The sequence below is a fragment of the Anopheles coustani genome, chromosome 3 (genome assembly GCF_943734705.1).
Source record: "Anopheles coustani chromosome 3, idAnoCousDA_361_x.2, whole genome shotgun sequence".
NCBI classification, from domain to species: Eukaryota; Metazoa; Arthropoda; class Insecta; order Diptera; family Culicidae; genus Anopheles; species Anopheles coustani.
Genome location: NC_071288.1, coordinates 71,877,951 through 71,899,096, shown reverse-complemented (window position 1 = coordinate 71,899,096; position 21,146 = coordinate 71,877,951). Strand labels below are relative to the sequence as shown.

At 48.6% G+C, this 21,146-nt stretch overlaps 1 protein-coding gene across 1 annotated transcript in view; it reads left to right on the top strand.

Annotated features, from left to right (window-relative positions):
- The window catches only part of LOC131266315 (teneurin-m), a 193,628-nt gene that overhangs the window by 69,856 nt on the left and 102,626 nt on the right, over positions 1 to 21,146 (top strand). The window contains exon 2 of the mRNA XM_058268779.1: positions 6,367 to 6,546. Within this exon, the coding sequence (XP_058124762.1) occupies positions 6,367 to 6,546 (180 nt within the window). The remainder of the gene's footprint in view (positions 1 to 6,366; positions 6,547 to 21,146) is intronic.

Below are 21,146 nucleotides of genomic sequence, written 5' to 3'. Positions count from 1 at the left end.
TGTCCTTGCTCCGCTTCTCCCGTACCCAAACTCACACAGGCTGGCACTTTTGTGGAGTTGGATAACCCTTCGGCCACGCGAGATTAAATCAGTTTTCGGGGCCGCCTTTCTGCTTCGGTTCCGACAATCGGTTGGATTTTCTTTGCAGTATAAATCCCAAAGTTAGATCCAACTCACACGCACGCAATCACAATTGATTGTGGATAAGAGAAAAGCCCGACGCTCGCTTCACCGGAAAGAATGAAATTGTTTTTATTTTCGTCTCTCCCCTCTCCCCTCTCCCCCTTGCAGTCCATTTTGTGGGGTCGTAAAAGTGATCAGCCCTTCTGGCGAGGCTGGGAGACTCTCTTCAGCGGTTGCCGCGGGCGGAAGTCACGTTGGCGGAAAGCCGAGCCGAGCGAGCGATATCTCCATATTGTCTCTTTATCGCGGCACTATAAAATAGACAGGCTTGCGCGCTCTCGGTCTCAACGTACGACGAACTTCTGAGGCGATTTAGAAGACTTTAGGCTAAAGTGTTTCGTCGACGGTTGGGATCTAGAGGAAGACGGTTTTATGGTACCCCGTTGAAAGCCCGCGGTATCGATGGAAGTTGAACGGAAGGTGCTTTAGAGACGAGTCCCCGATGCCGCCGTAGGCCGGAGAGCGCGCGTCATAAATGTGGCTATTTGAAACCTGTGTCAAACACTTACGAGTATCGCACGTCCTTCGGTTCGATGGGGTGGAGTAACACATACTCCAAGAAAAGGGAAGAAGAAATACGGAGCTCTGTTGGATTTACATCACACACCACACTGCTTGGCCTCAATTCCTACCATGTGGGACCTTCATATGCAAACGAAACCTAGGAGGACACACGGTGTCGGACTTCCCCTTGAGAGGTCGTTGGTTTTGGAAGGGAAATGGCCGTTATACACCGAAGGTGCTTCATGGCACGCCAGTCATGCACAGCCCGACGAATAGTGTGGTGTTATTTATGACCTTTTTGTTCCAACTCGCCGAAGAAGGAGCAGAAGCGGCCTAGCAGCGACCTCTAGTGAGAGAACACGGAAAGCTGAAAGCTAGCGTACTTGTAACTCTCCGGCGGAAGGAAAAATGATGGCCTTCCACAAGCCCGTGACATTTTCCACCCAAACACACATCGGAAGCGCGGCAAAGGAAGTCCCATTAACAACATCCGACACGCAAGCTCGGTGTGTGTGTGTGTGTGTGTGTGTGACCCAGACCCGGCTATACGTGATCCCCGGCGAGGTTCTCGCGCGACAACGTCCCCCTGGCGAAGGACTTGGATTGCGGATTCGTTCAATATGTTCCGGTGGTTAAATTTTACGGTTTCAGGATTTGACAAGGAGAGGAAAAAAGCAAAGGCTCTATGAGATGAATGAGGTTCGAGTGATTTCTTGGTCGAACCCGCAACGACGGTAGCGCTCGGTCCTGGGGCCTCCCGTGAGGCCTTCGTTGGCTGACGGAAGTAAAATCGGGATTTAACTGATTGAGTTATTGCCATCGGCGGAGGGAACGAGCGACGGATGGGGTTTAAATACAACCCTTACGTCGCCGGGACGGACACGGAAGCGGACGTGATTTGTGAGGGCATTTTATTTTTGTGACACGCCAGCATAATCCTACCCGATATACGAAGGCTTCTCCTCACATAGTACATATAGTACCTGTGCGCATATGGTGCAGTTTTTAATAATTTCTAACTCCTGTACGAAGCAAATCAGACACGCAATAATGAATAACGAAACAGGTCTGGGCTCTTGAAATGGATATGATGCTATTTGCAAATCTCACACTCCGCGCTGTCTTATAGCACCAATCTCTGCCTGTCATCAGCCGACAAAACCGGGAACACGACCGTCTACATCCATTACGGTTTATCTCGCGTCTTTTATTAGCACGTCAAATGGGCGCTCATTCATTCAGATTCGTTTGTGTCCCATGTTGCTTCCTGTGTTCTCCCGCTTCACCGCACCACTTAAAACAAAGCCGATCCAACATCGCGATTCCATCCGGAAGCACAAAAAAAAAAAAAATAAAACCGAGCCTATAAGCGACGTCTCAAAAATGCTGAAAAATCCAGCATTATTTTCCGTAGGGAGGAAGCAAGAACGCTGGTCTCACATTAGGTTGCTGACTGCTTGCTTCTCTAAGTGCTGCTGCATCGTAAAATGTTGATCATAAACTCCAACTCCGAGGAGGAGGGAGGGTGTGTGTGTATAGTTGCCATTTCGGAGCGATTAAAGTTGACGAGCAATGGCTCGATTTCAAACACACTCGTGGATTTCGTGGGTACGGTGGTTTTTATGAAGCGGCTCGTCCTCTTGGGCACGTGTACTGGCGCCAGTCGTCCCTTTGGTCAGGTCCCGGCAAGTCTGGGTAAGGACAACTCAGGAGAACCGCTCAGCCAAAAATAAAAGGGAACTTTTGGTACGGAAGCTTCTCAATCGAAGATAGGAACCCGAAAACAGAAACATTGACTTGAACGTGATAAATATTCATCAACACATGCGTCGGAATTCCCGGGACGCTTCCCTGGGAATCCTGGATCCGCAAGGTTTTTTCCCTCCCCTCAAGGCCGCAACTCTTTCCCTCGTTCCCTTCTGTTCTTCAGTTCTCTTTTTTATCGTTTCCTATTAGCCGCCCGAGCAATGGCGCGCCGCTCCGTTCCCCCGGCTCGCTTTTATGGCCCTTCCCCTGGACATCGTTATGGCGGAAAAAGGACTTTTTCAATTTACCTACACTTTGAAACTAATTTTACGGCCACTCGTTTGTGCTCGGCCGGTTTTTCTTTTCTCTCGTGCTCAACTTCATGTTGATTTTTCCGTTTTTTTTCTTCTCCCGGCTCCCGTCCAGATGTCGAAGGATATGGCAATTCTAATGGTTTACGACAAATCTTCCTCGGTTGCCCTTCTCTCGGTGGCCGTCCTGCCTTTGATCCCGCTCCTTGTCAAAGCCTTCCCTTGAGGCCGCCGGCGCGCTCTCTGGTTGGCCCCTTCGGGAGATAAATGACCGCCGGTTTATGTTTTATGGCGCAAAAGGTTTTTGGCCCGTTCAAGTACCTTTCAAAAATTTTCTAATGGCAACACTGCCCCCGCCGTCACCCGCTTTCGCCCCAGTTTTCCTTGAGGAGAAGTGGAAAATAAATAAAATTTAAAGAAAATTGCTACCTCTCATTATTCTTCCTCTCCACACTCCATTTGTCCGGTCCGTGGGCCGCCTTTATGTTGCTTTCCGGGTTCGGAAGGCTTCTTCCCGGCTCGCTTCTTCCGTTTACGACGTATGGTTAATAAAATTTCCTACAAATAATTTAACATAAATTATGCAAATATTTTCTTTCTTCCTTCCTTTTCCCGGGGAGAGCGGGGGGAGGAACCCGAAGACCGAGTGCCGAATTTGTCCGCGTGGTGGATGATGGTCGAGTGGCGAGTTAATTGGAGTAGTTTCTTTTGCACCGTCTGTCTGTCCGTCCGTTTGTTTGTCCACGCTTCCCTGTTCCCCTCCTCCTCCTCCTCCTCACCCACCGGTTGTCCGCACTTGTTCGTCCCGTCAAAAACCCGTCAACTCTCGCCGCAAGAACGGTGCTCCGGACCCGGGTGGCCTCAAGGGCGCTTAAGATTTCGGAGGTCGTAAATCAGAGTAGTTTGAATGTGGGATGGGTGCTCCCCCCTCCCTTCTCCTTCCCTCTGAATTACCTGCCAGCTTTCCGTTACGACCGTAACATCGTCCCGCCTAATTGACCCGGGAATGGATGGCGAGATGAGGATGGTTTGTTTTATCTACTGGGGCCGCCCTTTTATGGGTTGGTTAGTATGGGTCCCCTCCCCACTACCTCGTTCGTGGTCTCCTTTTCATCTTCCTGTCCATCTTTTGCTCTTCAAATAAGTCTTTCTTTTTTATTCGCGCGAACTATGAAATCGTACACATTCCGTTTTTATTTCTCACTTCCGGAAAAAAACCCAGGGAGCATCCGACGTGGGGAGAGGGAGGGCGAACGGGGTTGGTAAAATTATTTGCTTGCGTTACGATCGCCACCATCATCATCATCGTTGTTTGACGAGCGTCAAATTGGGGTTTGTTCTGTCCGAAAACGAAGAGAAAAACAAACCCAAAGAGAAGGAAAAAAGAAACAAAACTCACGAAAAAAATAAAAGTGAGCCAGAGCATAATTATTTAATTGATGCACTTCACGTGCTGGGAGTGAAAAATGCACCACGAGTGGAATGTCCACACTGCAAAGACACAGGACGGGGTCTATTTGCATCTATATTTTGCTCCAACTCCCCGAGGGGTGGTTTCTATTTTTAAAGAGGCACACGGAACACGGAAAATAACCACTTAAAAGAATACCAATTTGTGCGGCCTGATACGGTTGGAAAATTATTGAAAAACGATGTTGTCAACCATTAGTGCGCAGACACGTCCTTTGATGTTTTCTTGATCAACTCGAGGCAGAACGACGGTACGTTCGCTTCGTCGAATCCCTTTTGTCGATACGGTAATTTGCAAAAACGAACGATGATTTGAAACGTCACACTTCGTTGAGGCAGGAAGTATGATGTGGGCGGATGTCAAGGGAGAGGAAATAAAAAAAAAGTTAGTCCCTCTGTGACGCGTCAAAGGCACAACATATAACAATCATTATCACACAGACTGTATTCTGGATGTGTGATTCATTGTCCTTCTCTCGTTCCTTCCCGCTCACCTCGTAACCATAATCACAGCAGACAACTGGAAGACCAAAGGGTTCGATCCTCTGATGACTCGCAATCGACCCCCGGTGTGTAGTACTGCGCCTCCCTCGCCCTGTCTCCCGATGCGTATCGTTTGATTGATAATTGCGTTCCAGAAGGGAATGAAATTTATGGCCTTATCAAACGCACCTACACAGATTGCGTCGGTGGAGGATCAGATGAGCTTTGCACGGGCACGTAATGCAACTACCAATCACTCATGGTACCCCGCCTCTTACCTACAGCTTCCAATTTGTGACGGAATGTGCCTGTATGTATCAAACATGCAACCAAGAGGAGAAACCGGCGGGGGAAGGATCGATGGTGGAAACTTGGTACAATCGGCTGTTCAGCACTTCATAAATCACCTTCTCCGACCAGGACGTATGTGTGTGTATGTGTGCTCCGATATGTCTGTCATTTCACTGACTCGTCTCCCAACCTCCGAACTCCTCCATCTCCAAGACTCTGACTACCAGCTGGTAATAATGATGATGATGATGATGGCGCTGCTGATGATGTGAATGATAATATAAGTGATAGGACCGATGTTCATTTCACCTGCGGCGTACAGTTTGTACCAATTATAACCGCAAAATCCCATCGTACTACACCCCGACACGACGTCGCTGTTTCCATGATGACTCTCTCTCTCTCTCCACGCACGCTTCACGATCAGGATTCCACGAATTGTGTGGATACAATTATGACGCGCGCTCGCGTTTATGATTTCCCCATTTGTGCCGTGGTACGTGCCGGTTGGAGGCCTTACGCATGACGCATCGCCCGCAGGCACCTATCACGTGGAGTCAATCGATTCGTTTCGCCCCGTTCGGCTCCGAGCCCTAGGGCAAGAGGGGCCATGGGAGGTGGGTTTTCAGTTCTTCTGGTACGAGTATCTCGCGGCTTCCAAGCACAGTGGCACTATAAGAGGTGCGAATAGCTATTGGCTTGTAATGAACTGGTGTAAAAGAGCTTGAAATGTCTATTTTACATTCCTTCGAATAATTTGCATTTTCTTCTGCTGAGAAATTTGGTCTTATGGTATAGTCTATATAAATATCATTTTCATGCTTGTCCACTCTCTAAGCCACTGTGCGTTGTGGTTCTCGTATTGGTTTGATTATGGCCGCCGGTCGGTTGCCTTGAAGCGCTAGCCCGTGGATAGAGTTTGAGCAGCATCAAATTAACGTCACTTGGACGCTGATGGCCATCAGTGCGTCCAACTCATTCTGGGATACCAAAATAGGGCAGGATGGTAGACCCCTACAATCGAATATCGGGGTGCGCATTTCCGTGTTTGATCTGTGTTTGGACCTGTCATCAATGTCTACCGGGGGTATCCTGTATAGCCATTGTGTTGGAGCTAATGATACGAGCCCTATTTAATGCGCAGGGATTGTGAATTTGTCCCTCCAAATGAAGCTGTTCGGGTTTGTAGAGTAGCAGGTCGGGAAACATAGACATGTGGATTGAAACGAAAACTTTTCTACAGTGAGAAGTACCATGTACTATATAGCCGCACAATCTGATAACTCAGATGGTTTTATTTTTACTTTATTTATTTGATTTGATTTGAAGATTTTTACTAATTGTTTTCTTTCGCCATTTTTCTCTTCCATTGCCACAGGCTGTCTCCTGGACGGAGTTCCGCCTTCAGCTCCACCGGATGTACCACCGCGCAATCCAACCATGAATCGAATGAATGGACGCGTCACCGGCAATCCTACCGAGCTGGGTGTAGACTTCGAACCGTCGTGTCTGGTCCGGACGCCGTCCGGCAACGTTTACATTCCGAGCGGAAATCTAGGTAAGTAGCGAGTAGTGACCCGACGGGACGGGTCGAGTAATGCCGGAGGTGGTCTGGGTGTCGAATTGATCAAATTTCACCTGGCACTTGCACACCCGCCGGCAAATGATTGCGGCACAGGTGTGGTAACTGATTTGGATACACTTTGACCCACTCCCCACCTTCTTCGGCAAGTGCAATCCTAATTTTCACGACCCCTTGCAGGGTCTATATGTGTGTGCAAAGGGAAATGGAGAAAAGGGCCGATGTTTTCCGGTTGATAAATAACTCACCATAAATCAAGGAGATAAACAAACACGAACCTCACACGTCGAAAGGAATCGGTGAGTGTGTGTATCTACGAGAGATTTCCACCACAATTCCAGCGTGAGGGGCATGCCAAGACGGAAGGCCACAGGAAGGCGAACCGTTGCTACGGTACGGGTTGGTAAATAAGATTTTCTACCGAAAAACCCTTGGTGAATTTTTAAACAGTGTACCACACTCCGGTCCCTTCGGTTTTCGGTTCGTTCGGCCACTTTGGAGTCGATACAGTGCAGAGGATGGACACCTTCGTCGAGTTGATTTTCGGTTGGGTGTGATGTTCGTGTGCGTACACCCAGAGTCGTTGTGGACGTGCGTGGTTGATTCATCTGCCCGTACCGTTTTTCGGCGTAGAACCTCCCGGGGAGTAGTTCGAAAATCTTGTTGGAATAATTGAAACGTATCAGTGATTCATACTTGCCACAATTGGATCGAACCGTTGAATTATTGAGCGCTGAAGTTCAAGGGGTGAGTGCTTAGTCTGGATGATGCAAGCGCGAACGTTTCGGCTCGGGGTTAGGGCTCCTAAAGCAAGTGTGTGAGGCGTTTGAAGAAAGGTTCTACTAAGAAAGAACATCTTTACGGTACCATAGGTACGAACGTAATTCACTGGGGGCCATCAGTTTAATGCAATTGGCATAAAATGTTGGCGAGTAAATTTTGAATGGGGCGTTAAAGTAGAAGATGAAACACTGGAATGTAGTTTTAAAATTGGCAGCTATATGTTTATATTTCTACAAATTTGAAATGCTTGACGTTTCGAAATTTCCATATATGTTTAGGAATTAATTCATTCCTGATTCCAATCAATCACAACTCATGGAAATCTTATTTGAAACAATAACCGGTAATACCCTCAAAGGACAGATGATCCAGATGTCAGGAGATTCCCACGAACCTCAAATCCAATAGAAAACTGTAGACTATAGTGACAGCCATATTAGCGATACCGCTAGCTATGTCTACCCTACTCCATAAACCAAATAAAGCAAACGCATTCTTTTTTGCATATGAAAAACTATCGCTTGTCGGTACTGGGACTGCAAAGATGCGGTGCAGACAAAATGCGTCCCCAGAAAAGGACGACGAGAAGCGACTCGTTTGCTCGGTTGACTGCCAGACGGTGTGCCAGAGGACGAAAGGAAGCAGTGGTGCTGTACCTACAAATTGCCATTCTTCAGCCCACTTAAACGTGAAGAGCTTGAGTTATTTTATTTTTAGCATTTTTTCCCCGTCGTGAAGAATCCAGAGACGGAGGTGTAGAAAGAGCGCTGAAGAGAACTCGAGAAAAAACCTGTGGTCGTAAACAAGCCACTTGCAATGCAAACCAGCATACAGGAGCGTAGGAGCATCTCTTCGGTCGGTTAGTTAGGGTGGACATGTCTGTTACATGACGCGCCTCAACGATGAGGTGCATCATCATGCACGCGGACCCATGTGTGTGCGGAAAACGGAGCGACATTTTGCAAACCTTAAAAGACCGACCAGGAGTTGGAAGGAGGCAGGACGTAAAACACAGGGGCATAGTTTTGACTTGTTGTCTGCAGCTAAACTTTTTTCCGGCTTCCTCTCAGCGTTGCTCGGTGGAGTTCGCTTTGCGCGCTGCTACCGTCCGCATCCCGCTGCGATCGGTCACCATCAAACAGTTTTTGCGATGAACTCCTGCTCTTCCTGGAGTGTGTTGCTGCATCCATTCAAGAAAGTTCCCAGTTCGACTGGACTTCGGGACAGCTGAAGAGAGGTAAAGAGATGTAAAGAAAAAGGATAGTCCCTCGGTGTGGCATAAGGAACACACCGCGGCATATAAGCAACTGCCGACCATCATTATCCGGGCACTTTGTTTGCGTGCATGGGGAGGACGCTTCGTGCGGGCATCGAATGAGCGGAGCAAAAAGAAATCTTGTCCAACTGTCAAACTGGGCAGCGGCAAACGTGTGTCCCATTATTGGCGTAGCGAACCACCGAGTAGAACCATTTTGCATAACGTTTTTCGTGGCTAAGTATGGGCTCCTCCTTAATGGGAGACGTCTTCGTTGGGTCGACGAGAAATTCCTAAACAGCATCACCGGTAGAGAACGGGATCGGTTAACCTAGGCCAGAAAGCTTCCAAATGACTCAATAGGACGTACACACGGCCCGTCGTTGCCATCTTGGACGGTGTCTACTGGTGCCTGATGCGCTCTTCTTCTGGGAGAGCTGTGTTGGCGGCACAAATCACATGGTACTGTCACCGCAACAACACACAGAACACAGGTTGATAAAGGAGCAGCGTAGCGGGTGTTTATACCATTGTCCGGCACCTTCTCCACACCATGCATGCATGCGCGTCCCGCTACCATGCGTTCATCTTCATCGTCGACAGAGAGACAGGCACGTAAGTAGGGATTTTCTGAATCCTTCCCCAATTCCCGTTCCCGTCACAACGCAAAAGGGCCCAGGCAAGGGGACACACACACACACACACGCTGAGGGACTTCCATGCAACGTTACGGTGCGTTCGGTTGGAAAACTTGTTCCATTGATGCCTGAAAAACGATGGCAAACTTTGGCAAGACAACGCACGTCTCACGAGGGACTCGAGGGTGAGCGTAGCAACGGCACCACCGAGTCTTCTGCAGTCTAGTTTGGCGATCCGTGAGAAGATGTGTAAGTCCTCGTTGACGTGTCGGGGATTTGCTGGCGTTGTTGTAACAATTCCAGTTACCGAGCACCACACACTGGAGCTCTGGATGCGTTGCCCGGACCGATGCCTATCCAGGCGATGGTGCCTCTATAGCTCCAGATGCGACACGATGTGCATAAATTTTATCAGTAAATTCTGCCCACCTACCCCTGATTGCTTCTCCGGGACTCGGTGATTTGGTGGTCGGTCATTCGGTTTGATGACCTAGGACCGCCATAGGAGAGGACGGGCATCCTTGTTAGGATGGGTTGCTGCATCGAGCAAAGACTATCGATACAATTTCCACACCGGTTCACATTGTCGGAATGGGACGGGAGGGGGGTCCACAAGTAGATAAAGATCATTCATTAATGCAATTAGATATATTTTATGTAAAATAGACACCTTCGAGAATCCCAGCGATCGCCTATGGTTCTCCTGGGAGACCCACCGTGGGGCCACGTCCGTACCTCCGAAGCCAATCGATTTCGTTTTCTTGTTGCACTTCCGATCGATCGGAAGACGACTTCTCCTACCGGTGAGCGTTTTGTATCGACGTACAAGAATTTACATGCACACAACACTCTCTCTTCCTTCCTGCTCGTGGGAAGGGACTGAGGGCCCCTGTCGACCGGAGAAACGCCTGTGTTTATGCAAAACATAATCCGCAAAACCCATTCACCCAGGGCGGCCATTTGCCAGCTTCTCCGGGTAGGAGGAGGGAGCAGACCCGGAGGGGAAAAGTGGTTGATGTTTATCTCGTCTATTGATTAAATAATTGTAAATTTTGTGGTCTCCAGAAGAACGTGCCAAGTGGCGTTTTCGATTCAACCTTCCCCGCGCCATCTGCTCCCTTGCTTACGACGGCTTCCCTGTTCGTCCGTGTGGCGCTCCTTAAGATGTGCCCACTCATCTCGTTGAACTCCTTCTGGTAAGCGAACGTCCTTCGCTGCCGAAGGCGCGTCCTGGCTAGAGGCCATTTACGGCGTACGGAGGCTAAATGGGATTCTCACGGGACCAACGAGGCGCAGCGAAACCGCAGCGTGTACAAGAATGCTGCAGTCTTGGCCGGAGACAGTTACACGAGCATATGTATGTAAATTTCCCCGAGTCGCTCGAGTTGCGAGTGTGCAGCTGCACCGGGGCCGCTGCTGCGGTACGGTGACAGTCATTGTTGCGTTGAAATGGTTGCTGCACCATCGCATCTCGTCGTTGTCCTGGGAGGTGCACATAGCGACGTGGACCGACGACCCACGTTATCCGTAAACATTGTGACATTATTTGTTTATTTACATTTAAGTTACCCAAATGTTGCCCGTTGGCCTTCGGCTTCCGTGCGTTCTAGGGCCGCCGAGAACCCCGAGGTTCCAAAACACATCATGTCACTCGGCATACCGACGGCCATGTTGGACAAAAAGTTAAATTAAATAAAACCTTCTGTTCCAGAAGTGGCGAGTCCCCGGGAACTACGCACCCGTAGAGGACTCAACTTTAGAGCCAAACTTCCAATGGAACAAGCGAAACCGTTTGAAGCTGGAGTTTAAGTGTTCCGACGCCACAAACCCCTGTTGCTGCTCGGGCCTCTTCTTTCCAGATTTCAAAAATTACGCCACCCATACGTACGCTTCCGGCCCGACGCCGACTTTACATGGTACATCTGTCTAAAATCGTTGTTATTTTAAATTGAGAAAATATGTGCAGAACACTTGCTGCCATGGTGCGCGGTCACTCTCCCTCTCCGTGTCGTTTGGTTTTCCACCGAACTGGATTTGTTGAACGTCATCCGAGGGGTGTGGGTTCGAGGTCGGGGTTTCAAAGTTTGCATTGCAACGCACATGAACCCCTCCCATCGACTGCGGGTTGCGTTAGCCGTGCTGGTTTTTGTGTCATTCCTCAATTTTTCCACTTTGAAATACGGGTCCTCCAGAGGTTTTGCGCCGTACGTTCGTTAGTGTGCGCACTCGTGGGGAAAAACAAATTGCCTCCATGAATTGGGACGGTTGTTTTAAGAAGCCTTGTTTCGCTTTCTCCCTCCATCATGCTCGTTGTCGGTAGGTCATCACAGCTGGTGCATGTTCGGTCGCTTCTCGATATAGCACACACCCAGCACGCATCGATCTCCAAGTTCCCGGCCACGAGAGTGTTTGTGTAACAGCCAATCTTTTTTTTTTTTCAAGTTGTATTCTCCTCACTCGACAGCTTCCGGTGAATCCGAGCGCCAGTTGAGCTAGGTTCTGAAACGATTGATTCATACCAGTAGGCAAAACGGAGGAAATATGTTTACCAACCGGTACTAATCATATTCATCGTTTTTTGGATGTCTCGAAACCACTCGGTAAGAGATGTACGTACATCTTACGCCGTATTGAGTAAACACTAGTTGATAAATAGATTCTTTGGTTGGTCTGAGACTGAAACCAAGCTTCTCGATAGAGATCAACGTCATGACCTTCATAATTGGGAATCACTTTAGTACGCAAGTTTTGTTCGCCCCAAAATAGCGTAATTTTTGTAAAATCTGAAGAAAATCACGTACCGGATGACATTTATTTTTCACGAGACCAAATGTCCAACAGCTGGAATCTTTGCTCGTTCGTAGGGATTAACTCCGGAGAACCTTTTACGGGGTTGGCAAGAATCACCAGCTCATGACTCTCTGTCCTCCAGAATGCTCGTAGATTTCCGCCGGCTCGTATGTCAGCGTATTTTACGACGCAAAGTTGCATCATTTTATCGTCTCCCGGTCCCGAAAGTGGGCTAAAGATTCCCAATTTTCGATTTACTAACTTCCCAAACTTGTTCCACGCGGGTTTTCCCACGGTTCTCCCCCCGCACGCTATCTTTCCCGGACGCTGAGCATCCCGGAATTCGTGCCCTTCCCACTAACTTACCTTAATTATGGACGAGTTTTCCCCAAAATTCGAACCCCAAGGGTCTCCTCGGGCGTGTTGCGACGTTTGGTTCTCGGGCTGATAACGGATCGATACTGTTGCCAGGCGAACGGAAGGCTTCGGAAGGCTTCAGGTTTGATTCTCCCGGGTTACGTTAGGCTGGTTAGAGGGTAAATATTGGACCACGAACAACCGTTTCGCCAACCTTGCGTCCGTCGGTTCCTTTATCGGCGATTGCTAAATTTTGCAGGTCCGCGTGCGTGTGTGGGTTTATATGTGCATGCCAGTGAGTTCAAGCGTATGAAGCCATCGATATGTGTGTGCCCATTCACGCATACTTGATTGCGAGCACGGCGCTATACACTATGCAAACTTTCCCAGACGCACAACTGATCCCTTCCTTATCCTCGTTAATTTTATCTTGCCTTTTTCTTCTCTGATCCTGTGCTCCGTGCTTCGTGCTTGTAGGATGATTCCTTGGGAATCGGGATGCTGGGAAAATCGCTCCCCTAAGCCTACTCCCAAACCCAGCTCCAAAAAGGGATCGGAAGAGGGTATACACAGGAAGAGCCGTTGCACTCGTATGCGGGGATTCCTCCAATCAACCTTGAAGGCACATAATTTATGTAGGTCTGTGTGTTTGTAGCAGATTAATTATTTATTTTATCTAAACTAAACGATCTGCTTAAGCTGTGCACGGTTTCATCCGGCAAGATTTGCCGTGTAGTGTGTGGTTTTGGGGCTGATCTGTTACCTAAATCGATCGGGCTGTGGTGTTCCTGGACGGGCAAACAGGGTCGATACTTTGTAGTGTCGGGAAAATATAGGTTCCCAGGGAATTATTATGTCTTATCCTCGGCTTATCGAACGCAACCATTCCGGTGGAACCCCTACATTAATTGACTCTCATTCCGGCACAAGCCAGAACAATCCATGTCCTAGTCAAGAGTTCTGGTCGGATGCAAAATAAAAGCATTTCTAGCTTACCCAACTCGAAACGATTTGTTGATGATGATGGTGATGTTGATGATGATGATGATGATGACTACCACCCGTTCTCGTGTTGTGTATTATGCAGCATCCCTTTCGTCAGAGTAACCCGGAGCTCCGGAGTTGAATACCACCGTTCCGTCGTAGGAGTGAAGTTTAATTTACTTCTATAATTGCTCGTTTGGTTTGGTTCGCTCGAGTTGTGCTGTGACTATTTATTTTTGATGTCTCCTGGAACCCAGGAACCACAACGACAATTCGTAATCGGGGAATATGCTACCGGGGGATACCAAATAAGGGGAGATAAAGTATAAAGAGAATTCAGCAGCGGCGAACGTCAACCGGCTGACACACCGACATTGCCGAATGACGGATAAGTTCCCAGTCCAAGTACCCCTTAACCCGCTCCCCCTTTCTGTATCTCTCGGTAAATGGGTTCCCTGTGGTCAGCCCATACTGGGCAAGTACATGTGCAGTTTCATTCAGAGTTGGGCGCAAAAAGAGAGTGAAGTCTAACTGCAGCCACTGAGGGTGGGGAGAAACGGAGAATAAAAACCTCCACTAACGTAAACCCCAAAACCCTTAAATCCCCCATTTGACAGACGAATCCTGACCGTGCGGACAGATCGGTCAAGTCCACCCGCCGCCCGACGGTGCGGTTCGCTACCGTGGTCTCCATGGTGCATAAGACCCTCCACGGAGAGCCGGTTCGGTCGCGCCGCAACCCGTGACAACCCCGGGGGCGGCCGGATTGAGGGTGGCGTCGGGGTTCCGTCGGTCAACCGCAGAATGTAAATTAACGATATTGCATTCACATGTCCATCAAATTATCGGAACAATTACCGTCACTCGGCGTCGGTCGCCAGCGTACCTCGGAATCCCTGCTCCCTCGAAATTCCCCTCTTCCCAGTGTGTATTCAATCGAAGGACTGCGAATGGGCGAGGAACGAACGGTGCGTTCGATGCGAGTATGCGTGTGTGTGCTGATACGCCCTTCGTGCGTGCATGCTATCAATTAGATTAAATTAAATTAAAGACTTGAAGTGGCGCTCGGTCCGCGGAATGATTATCGCCGAATAAGCTGGTTTTTGCACGCTGTGGCCTCTCTCGGTACTCATGGTTGCGGGTTATGGGGGAGGGGGGGTCTGGCTGCAGAACCTATCACAACAGTCGACACCCTAACTCCCAAGCTCTTGCGAGCGTCCCTGGTAGCGGGAATCCCCCAACTCCCAGCAAGTCCCAGCGTCTAGTGGTAGGCAAAGCAATTTGCGTTAATTTATAGTCCCTGACAGCAGAGTGCGGCGGCTGCGGCGGCGGTGGAGGAAAGAGGCCAAAGTGCGCTCGACTTCGTGTTCGAGTGCCGGTCCCCGGTCGAAATGGATGCATATCCCAAGCAAGCTTTCGGCCCTCACATAAGCGCATCTCCTCGAAAACGGGGGGGGGGGGGGGGGGGGGGAATTGCAAAAGCTTCTACCGGCGGGACTCGGGATTGATGGTCAATGTAGAGAAGTGGCCCGGCTAGTAACGCATCCACTTCTTCTTGCCGGTCCGATTTTCGTACCGGCCACGGTGAACCTTCTGCCGGACGTCTCTGCGGTCCAGCTTCCAGTGGCAGTACTAAAGCCGGGTGACCGGTAACGGTACCGGGAGCAATTTTCCGAAACCCACTTTTGCATTTTAAAACTCCTCTTCGTCAACCTTTCCGTCCGCTCTGTCCACCGGGCTGGTAGGACTGGACGGTTCTATACTTTTAGTCAACCGTTCCGTGCATTGACTTGGCTTGAGTGGATCTTCCTTGCATTTCCGCACTCCGGGTTCGGTGAAGGCAGTGTTTGCATTTTGGAGCGGGCTACACACAAGCGCAATTAGATGATTACTGGTCAGTGCTGCTGAATGATTAAAGAAGGCACTCAGCAACTTCAGGGAAGCTACTGTAGCTTCTCTCCGCAGTACTAAAGCGTAAATGTCATCGCACGAAAATGAGTCCGCAGAAAATTGTCCCCTGTTGTCTAATTTGAGCTCGGAACAAAACAGCAGAGACCTCATGGTGGCATCCGATGTGGGAAAATTTCTTGAGTTAAATAGAAACAATTTATTCGGTCGACACGGAGAGAAAGCAGTTCGAAATAGACGGTTATCTATGCGGACGGATGATGTGCACGACACGTATTGACACGTTGTAATAGGCTACGATTTAAGGATGACCGGTGCAATCCCGTTAGACCTTCCGCCCATACCACCTGAACCTGGTAGCTTGGGTCGGTTTTTCGCTTGTAGTGGTCAGCAGTACCGAGAAAAGAACCAATTTCCTTGGGTTTCTCCGTACACACATCAATGCTTCCAAAATTGGGTGACTGCGTTTGAAGTCGCAAAATTCGTTGGAGCTACTAATACGTGTCCTAACGCCTCGGTAGGACGTGACCACCGAGTGGACGTTGCAACGCTTTAGGACCAGCTTTTAATGAACTTCCATTATGTGCGTGACGCCAGTTTGGGGATTTGGTAAAGTGCATCAAAGGCCATGTTGCTGGGCAAACATCCCCCGACTCTCGTGTATGTGTTTAGTTCCCCGTGTACCTGGGAATGTTCATGTCTCCTTTCCATTATGTGCTTTCCTGTGGTGGGACGCATTTTTTATCCGGTTCCTTTTTCCTTCGCCTATGGTACCTGTTGTGTCCTCCTCCGGATTAATGCACGCAACGGGTATTGTCGCGTAAACGCGTCACCGGATTCAGCTGGATCGTTTAGCTTCCCCGAAGGATGGCCTCGGCGATATCCCCGCGCTATTAGAGCCCCGTCTTCGGTGAGCGCTCTGACGACGACGTTTCCTTTATCCCTGTTGTAAATTCGATTATTCCGAGAAGCTGTGCGTGCACTTGCCCCCGTGATGATGGTACATGCCAAGAGCTGTGAGGAGTCGGAAAGGTTCCGGGTGTCGCGGTGGTCTGTTACTGTAGCGTTATACTGGCCCGCCGTAGGGCTATGATGAAACATCGTTCGTTCGCTCCACACTCCGGTCGTCAGGTGTGAAAGGTGAAACATGAAACCATCGCCCTACATATCACGCCCCGCCGATGGAGCGCTCGACTTCGTAAGGGAACACCGACAGCAGAGTGCGCACGGCAGATTTCCCGAGCACAACAGCCACCGGGGACGTCATTTCGGTTCCGTACGGTACCGCCGTGCACGGTATGTAGCCAGTCTGCATGCATGCAGCTATTCAACATCAGGCAGTCAGCCAGTCAGTCAGTCAACCAGTCAGTTAGTCAGTCAGTCATATGCACACGTATTTTTGGGTACCGCACCGGGCGCTCTTGCCCGTGCTTGTCATTAATGGCGTTGCCTTAGGAGCTCCCCCGGCGGCGCGGGTATGTGTTTGGTTTTGGGAGCAACGATCCTATGCGCAATGCGCCCTTGCCAGGTTCCCTATCGCCACACGAAAAAGGGGTTCCTCGAGCCTGCGGCCTTGAATGGATCAACTTTGTTACTTCCTCCTTTTTGTTTGGCAATTCTGGAACGCAATGTAGAGTTGCCCAGGATGCCTCTACATATTGTGCTAACAACCGAAAACGTGTTGCCGACCGACATTTCGTAACCCTTACATCATAACGGGTGGTTTCTGTTCCTTTTTATTCGGACCAATGTTTTTGAACCCATTCAGAATATTGTTTGACCCACGAAGTTCCTTCCAGCCATGCCTCACTTTTCGATATAGGCCAGCTAAAGAAAAACTAAGGGCAGGAGGGTACCAAGAATTGAGGTGGGGGTCTTTTCCATTGTGAAACGGATTGGTAAAACTTGATTCCAAAACCTGCGGTAACGTCAGGTCCCATGCGTCATTTTGCGGACCAGTTGTTCAAATTCTCCCGCGGAGTTCTGAGGGAAACTTGCTGGAGGGAAAGCAAAAAACCCGTCAGAGTGAGGGAAGAAAAAAACCCTCCATCCCCGGTACGGTACTCGGTATGGCACATGCCAAGGTTTTACACATACACTCCAACACTCCATGTGTCAATCAAGAGAGGTTAGGTGTGTTCCGGTGTTCCGGAGAACTGGCGCGCGTTTCACGCTGTGTGCCCGCGAAGGGTTCAGTGTGCCGTGTTCCGTTGCCAGGTTCTTTGATCTAGTGACACGCGGTACCTTTCCTGCTCGGCAGGGAGACCCGCCTTCGTTTCTCCTGCGTCCCGTGAACCCTGTGGAAATGCTGCGAGCGTGAAGGCGAGAGTGCGATACAGACACGCGCAAAAACCCCCGGTCGCAAAAACACTACCATTCTCCTCCGTAGTCGTCGCCGGGTAAACGTCGCGTTAAAACGGTAAGGACATTCGCATCCTATTCCATCCGAACCGCGTGCTAGATCCAAGCTGACGGCGGTTTGCATCCGTATGGAGGCAGCAAGACAACCGCGAGAGGTTAGAAAAAATCCTCTTGCCAACAGCGCACGTAAAACACGCGATACGTACATCACGAGGATTTGTTATTTTCCCCCGTTTGAAGGTACGAATTTTTCCTGGAACTTGTAATACCAGAAATGATCGTAATTGGTACTATCTTCGTGCTCTAAGAGTTTAGCTTCAAGGGAAGAGATTGTCTAAACGTGGTACCAGATAATCTTATGTTCTGTAGTAACTGGAATGTATACTGTTTCTCTTAATTGGACAAACTACTTGTTCCGGTTCGATAGTCTCCCTATTCAAATCCGCCAGTTCTCCAGTATCGTTAAAGACGTAATTCAATCTCAAAGTTTCCTCAAACCCAACCAAAATGGGTTCTATTAATTTCATTACGTTTTGAAGTGCATAAGAGGCCAAGGAAGCAACGGCAATGATGCTGTAGCACCATGTTTATCTTCCATTAGAACATTAAAGCCTTTCCCTCGACTGCAGACGTCAGCAGAATGGAGATCGACCTTTTGCAAAACGCCCGAAAAGCGCCCGGCGCGATCGAAAGATTGCCGGAGTGTGGCCGGGAGTGGAGTATGTGTAAACATCGACGCAAATGTTCATGTGGAAAAGTGGTTTTTATTTCACTTCCAAATGCATCCTTTGCCGGTGGAAAGTGGACGCGGACACCGACCCGGGGGAGGGAAAGTTGAACGGTCGGGGGGCTGTGCAAACACATATCCAGCGTGTTTGGATTTGCGTTGCATAAATTTTGCACCACACCGTGCGATCTCGTTTGCGGAGTCCCGAAATCACACACACACACACACACACACGCAAACCGGTTTGGAGTAGCCGAGATTTTGCTTGCCTGGCCATCAAATTTATTCATTCATTCGCTCATTAAACAGTAGGAAATTTTCATCATCATCATCATCATCATCGTCGTCCGTTTGACCAGACGTTCGGGAAAGCTGAAAGCATCGAGAAAATTAAATTCCTTTCGCTTCCGCCCACCAACCCGTTCGAACGTCCTGCTGGACTTGGGAAAATGCTGCATCCACCAATTCGATGATATATCGTGATTAGGTAGGTGCAGATTTGAGTGAAAACCCTTCCAGATAGCTTCGTTCGTGCGTTCAATATTTCGGTGGGAAATTACACTAGCAGCATTGGGTTACGTACGAGCTGGAATTGATTCACCTGATGGCATCATCTGACCACCAGTCGGCCTTTTTCCATGCGTGAACTATGCGTTTTGTGAAGCACGTTTCGTACGAATTCGGTTACATTCAAAATTGCCTAGGACATTTCCAATATATCACTTCATTCAACATAACCAGGGGTCGGCAAAGTCCGGTTCCCCGGCTGATTCTATTCTGATTCTGACGTTGAAACTAATACACAAGGCAACTTCCTCGTACACTTATACTAGATTTTTTGGAACACCTTTATCGATTTAAAATCTGCCAGTCTCATAAATCTTGTTCTGAATCTAGTGGCATTTTTACATTGCATCCACAATAACTACAATCAAATAAAACAATTTTCGACAGCACTACGAAACAAAATACGGTTCCTAAAATTGACAAAATCCAAAAGCTGAATTGTGTGCGTAACTGAGAGTACGCCAGTAAAACTTTTCTGCGGGAAAATAATTGTAACAAATGATTTACTTCAAGTAAGATAAAGGAAAATAATTGAAAATACAGGAAAAGTCCAATTCAACCAGTACAAGTACAAAATTGTACTGAAATAAGTACAAACTAATGGTAAAAAAGAGTTACTTTGCAACATGTTGTCTCATATTTGCCGAATTCAAAAATTAATATTTTTTTTTTATTAACTTTCAAAACCTCAAAATACTTTTTAAAGTATCAGGTCCGAAATTTTGGGTTCTTTTTCATCATTTTGCCGACCCCTGATCTGAACGATCAAACCATATACTCCAAACGCGATTTAAAGGAATTTAATATTTGCCTTGTATGCGATGTAGGTTCCTCGTGTTCTTGCTATTCCTATATAACCACAGTTATTTGAATATTTGTTTGTTGTACATTTCGCCCAGCCCCCTCCGTTTCTGCCTATCTTCTTTCCGAATGATCATTATCATTATCATTCTGCGGGAAATTGGACGAACGTCTTCTTTGCGCCGAGGGCGCGAAATCACAAATCCTAGCTCCACAATTGTGTGTGTGCCCCCTTCACGTACACTTCGGTTTGTGGTGCGCGAGGTCAGATCAATTTGGGAGCAGATGGAAATGGAAAAAGAAAAAAAAACACCACCACAAGTTATCGGCAAGAAGAACCCGGGGCCGGAAAAACTGTGCCTTAGTTATACCGAACGCACGCAAATATGCTCCCTTCGTTCTCGGCGCTACTCTCCAGCGCCAGTGTATGGTAATGTTGCTAGGAAACCGCCATTTTCGATGCTCCTCGCGTCCCACGGAAATGGTTGAATGGTCGCCCGTACGCGCGGTGCGGCCAAGAATAGCGCGGTGTCATCGTGTGATTTTCCAGTTTCCATCTCCAGCTAGCACCATCTCAAGCGATGCGGGAAAATGTGGTTAATTGGGCCAACGGTTCACAGGACCAACGGTTCATGGAAACCAACAAAAAGGCAAGGAAAAAATGGACAGAAAGGAGTGCGTGAATGGGGAAAGAAAAACCGGGAAACACACATACACACACAAGAAAGCCAGTGAACCTGAAACCATAACCTAGAAAAAAAGGGAAGTTTCTGTGGCCGAGCGCCCAACTTCGGCGGCCGAAAGCAGCCCAAGCCAAAATTTATGCCACTCACGTCATCGACATTTTTTCAACCTCATTTCCTCCACCGCGCACCTTCCTCCTTCGGAGCGATTTTCCAACGTTCAGTTCTCCCGCCGAAACCATTATCAGTTTGTCGTCTTTGGGGGGAAAATATGGAATACGTTGGCCGAACGTGGAGAACGGACGGACCTCGAATCACCCACGGTGGTCGGGTTCATTTTCTTCCGTGGAGTTTTCTACTTGTTTCTTGTGTGTGTATGCATGTTTCGGCGGTGCCTTACCGAGATTTATGTGATGGGAAAGTAACGAACTAAAAGTCGGGAGAAAGAGACCCGTAAAGCGCGTTGGAAAGTAACGAGGAACTAAAAAGAAGAAAACAGAGTGAAAAACATACAAACTATACACACCTCTAACGATGCAACGCTGCTGTCTTCATTAATTACGGCATCTTTCGTTCTTAATCTTGTACGCTTGGAACTTCGATGTCACCTTTTCGGGTGGTATTTTATTTCCCCCTCCGTGGTTCGTGTCACCGTCAACTTCACGTCCCGAAACGGTTGATGGACAGCCTGGACTGTGTAGACCAAGCGTTGCCATACCGTA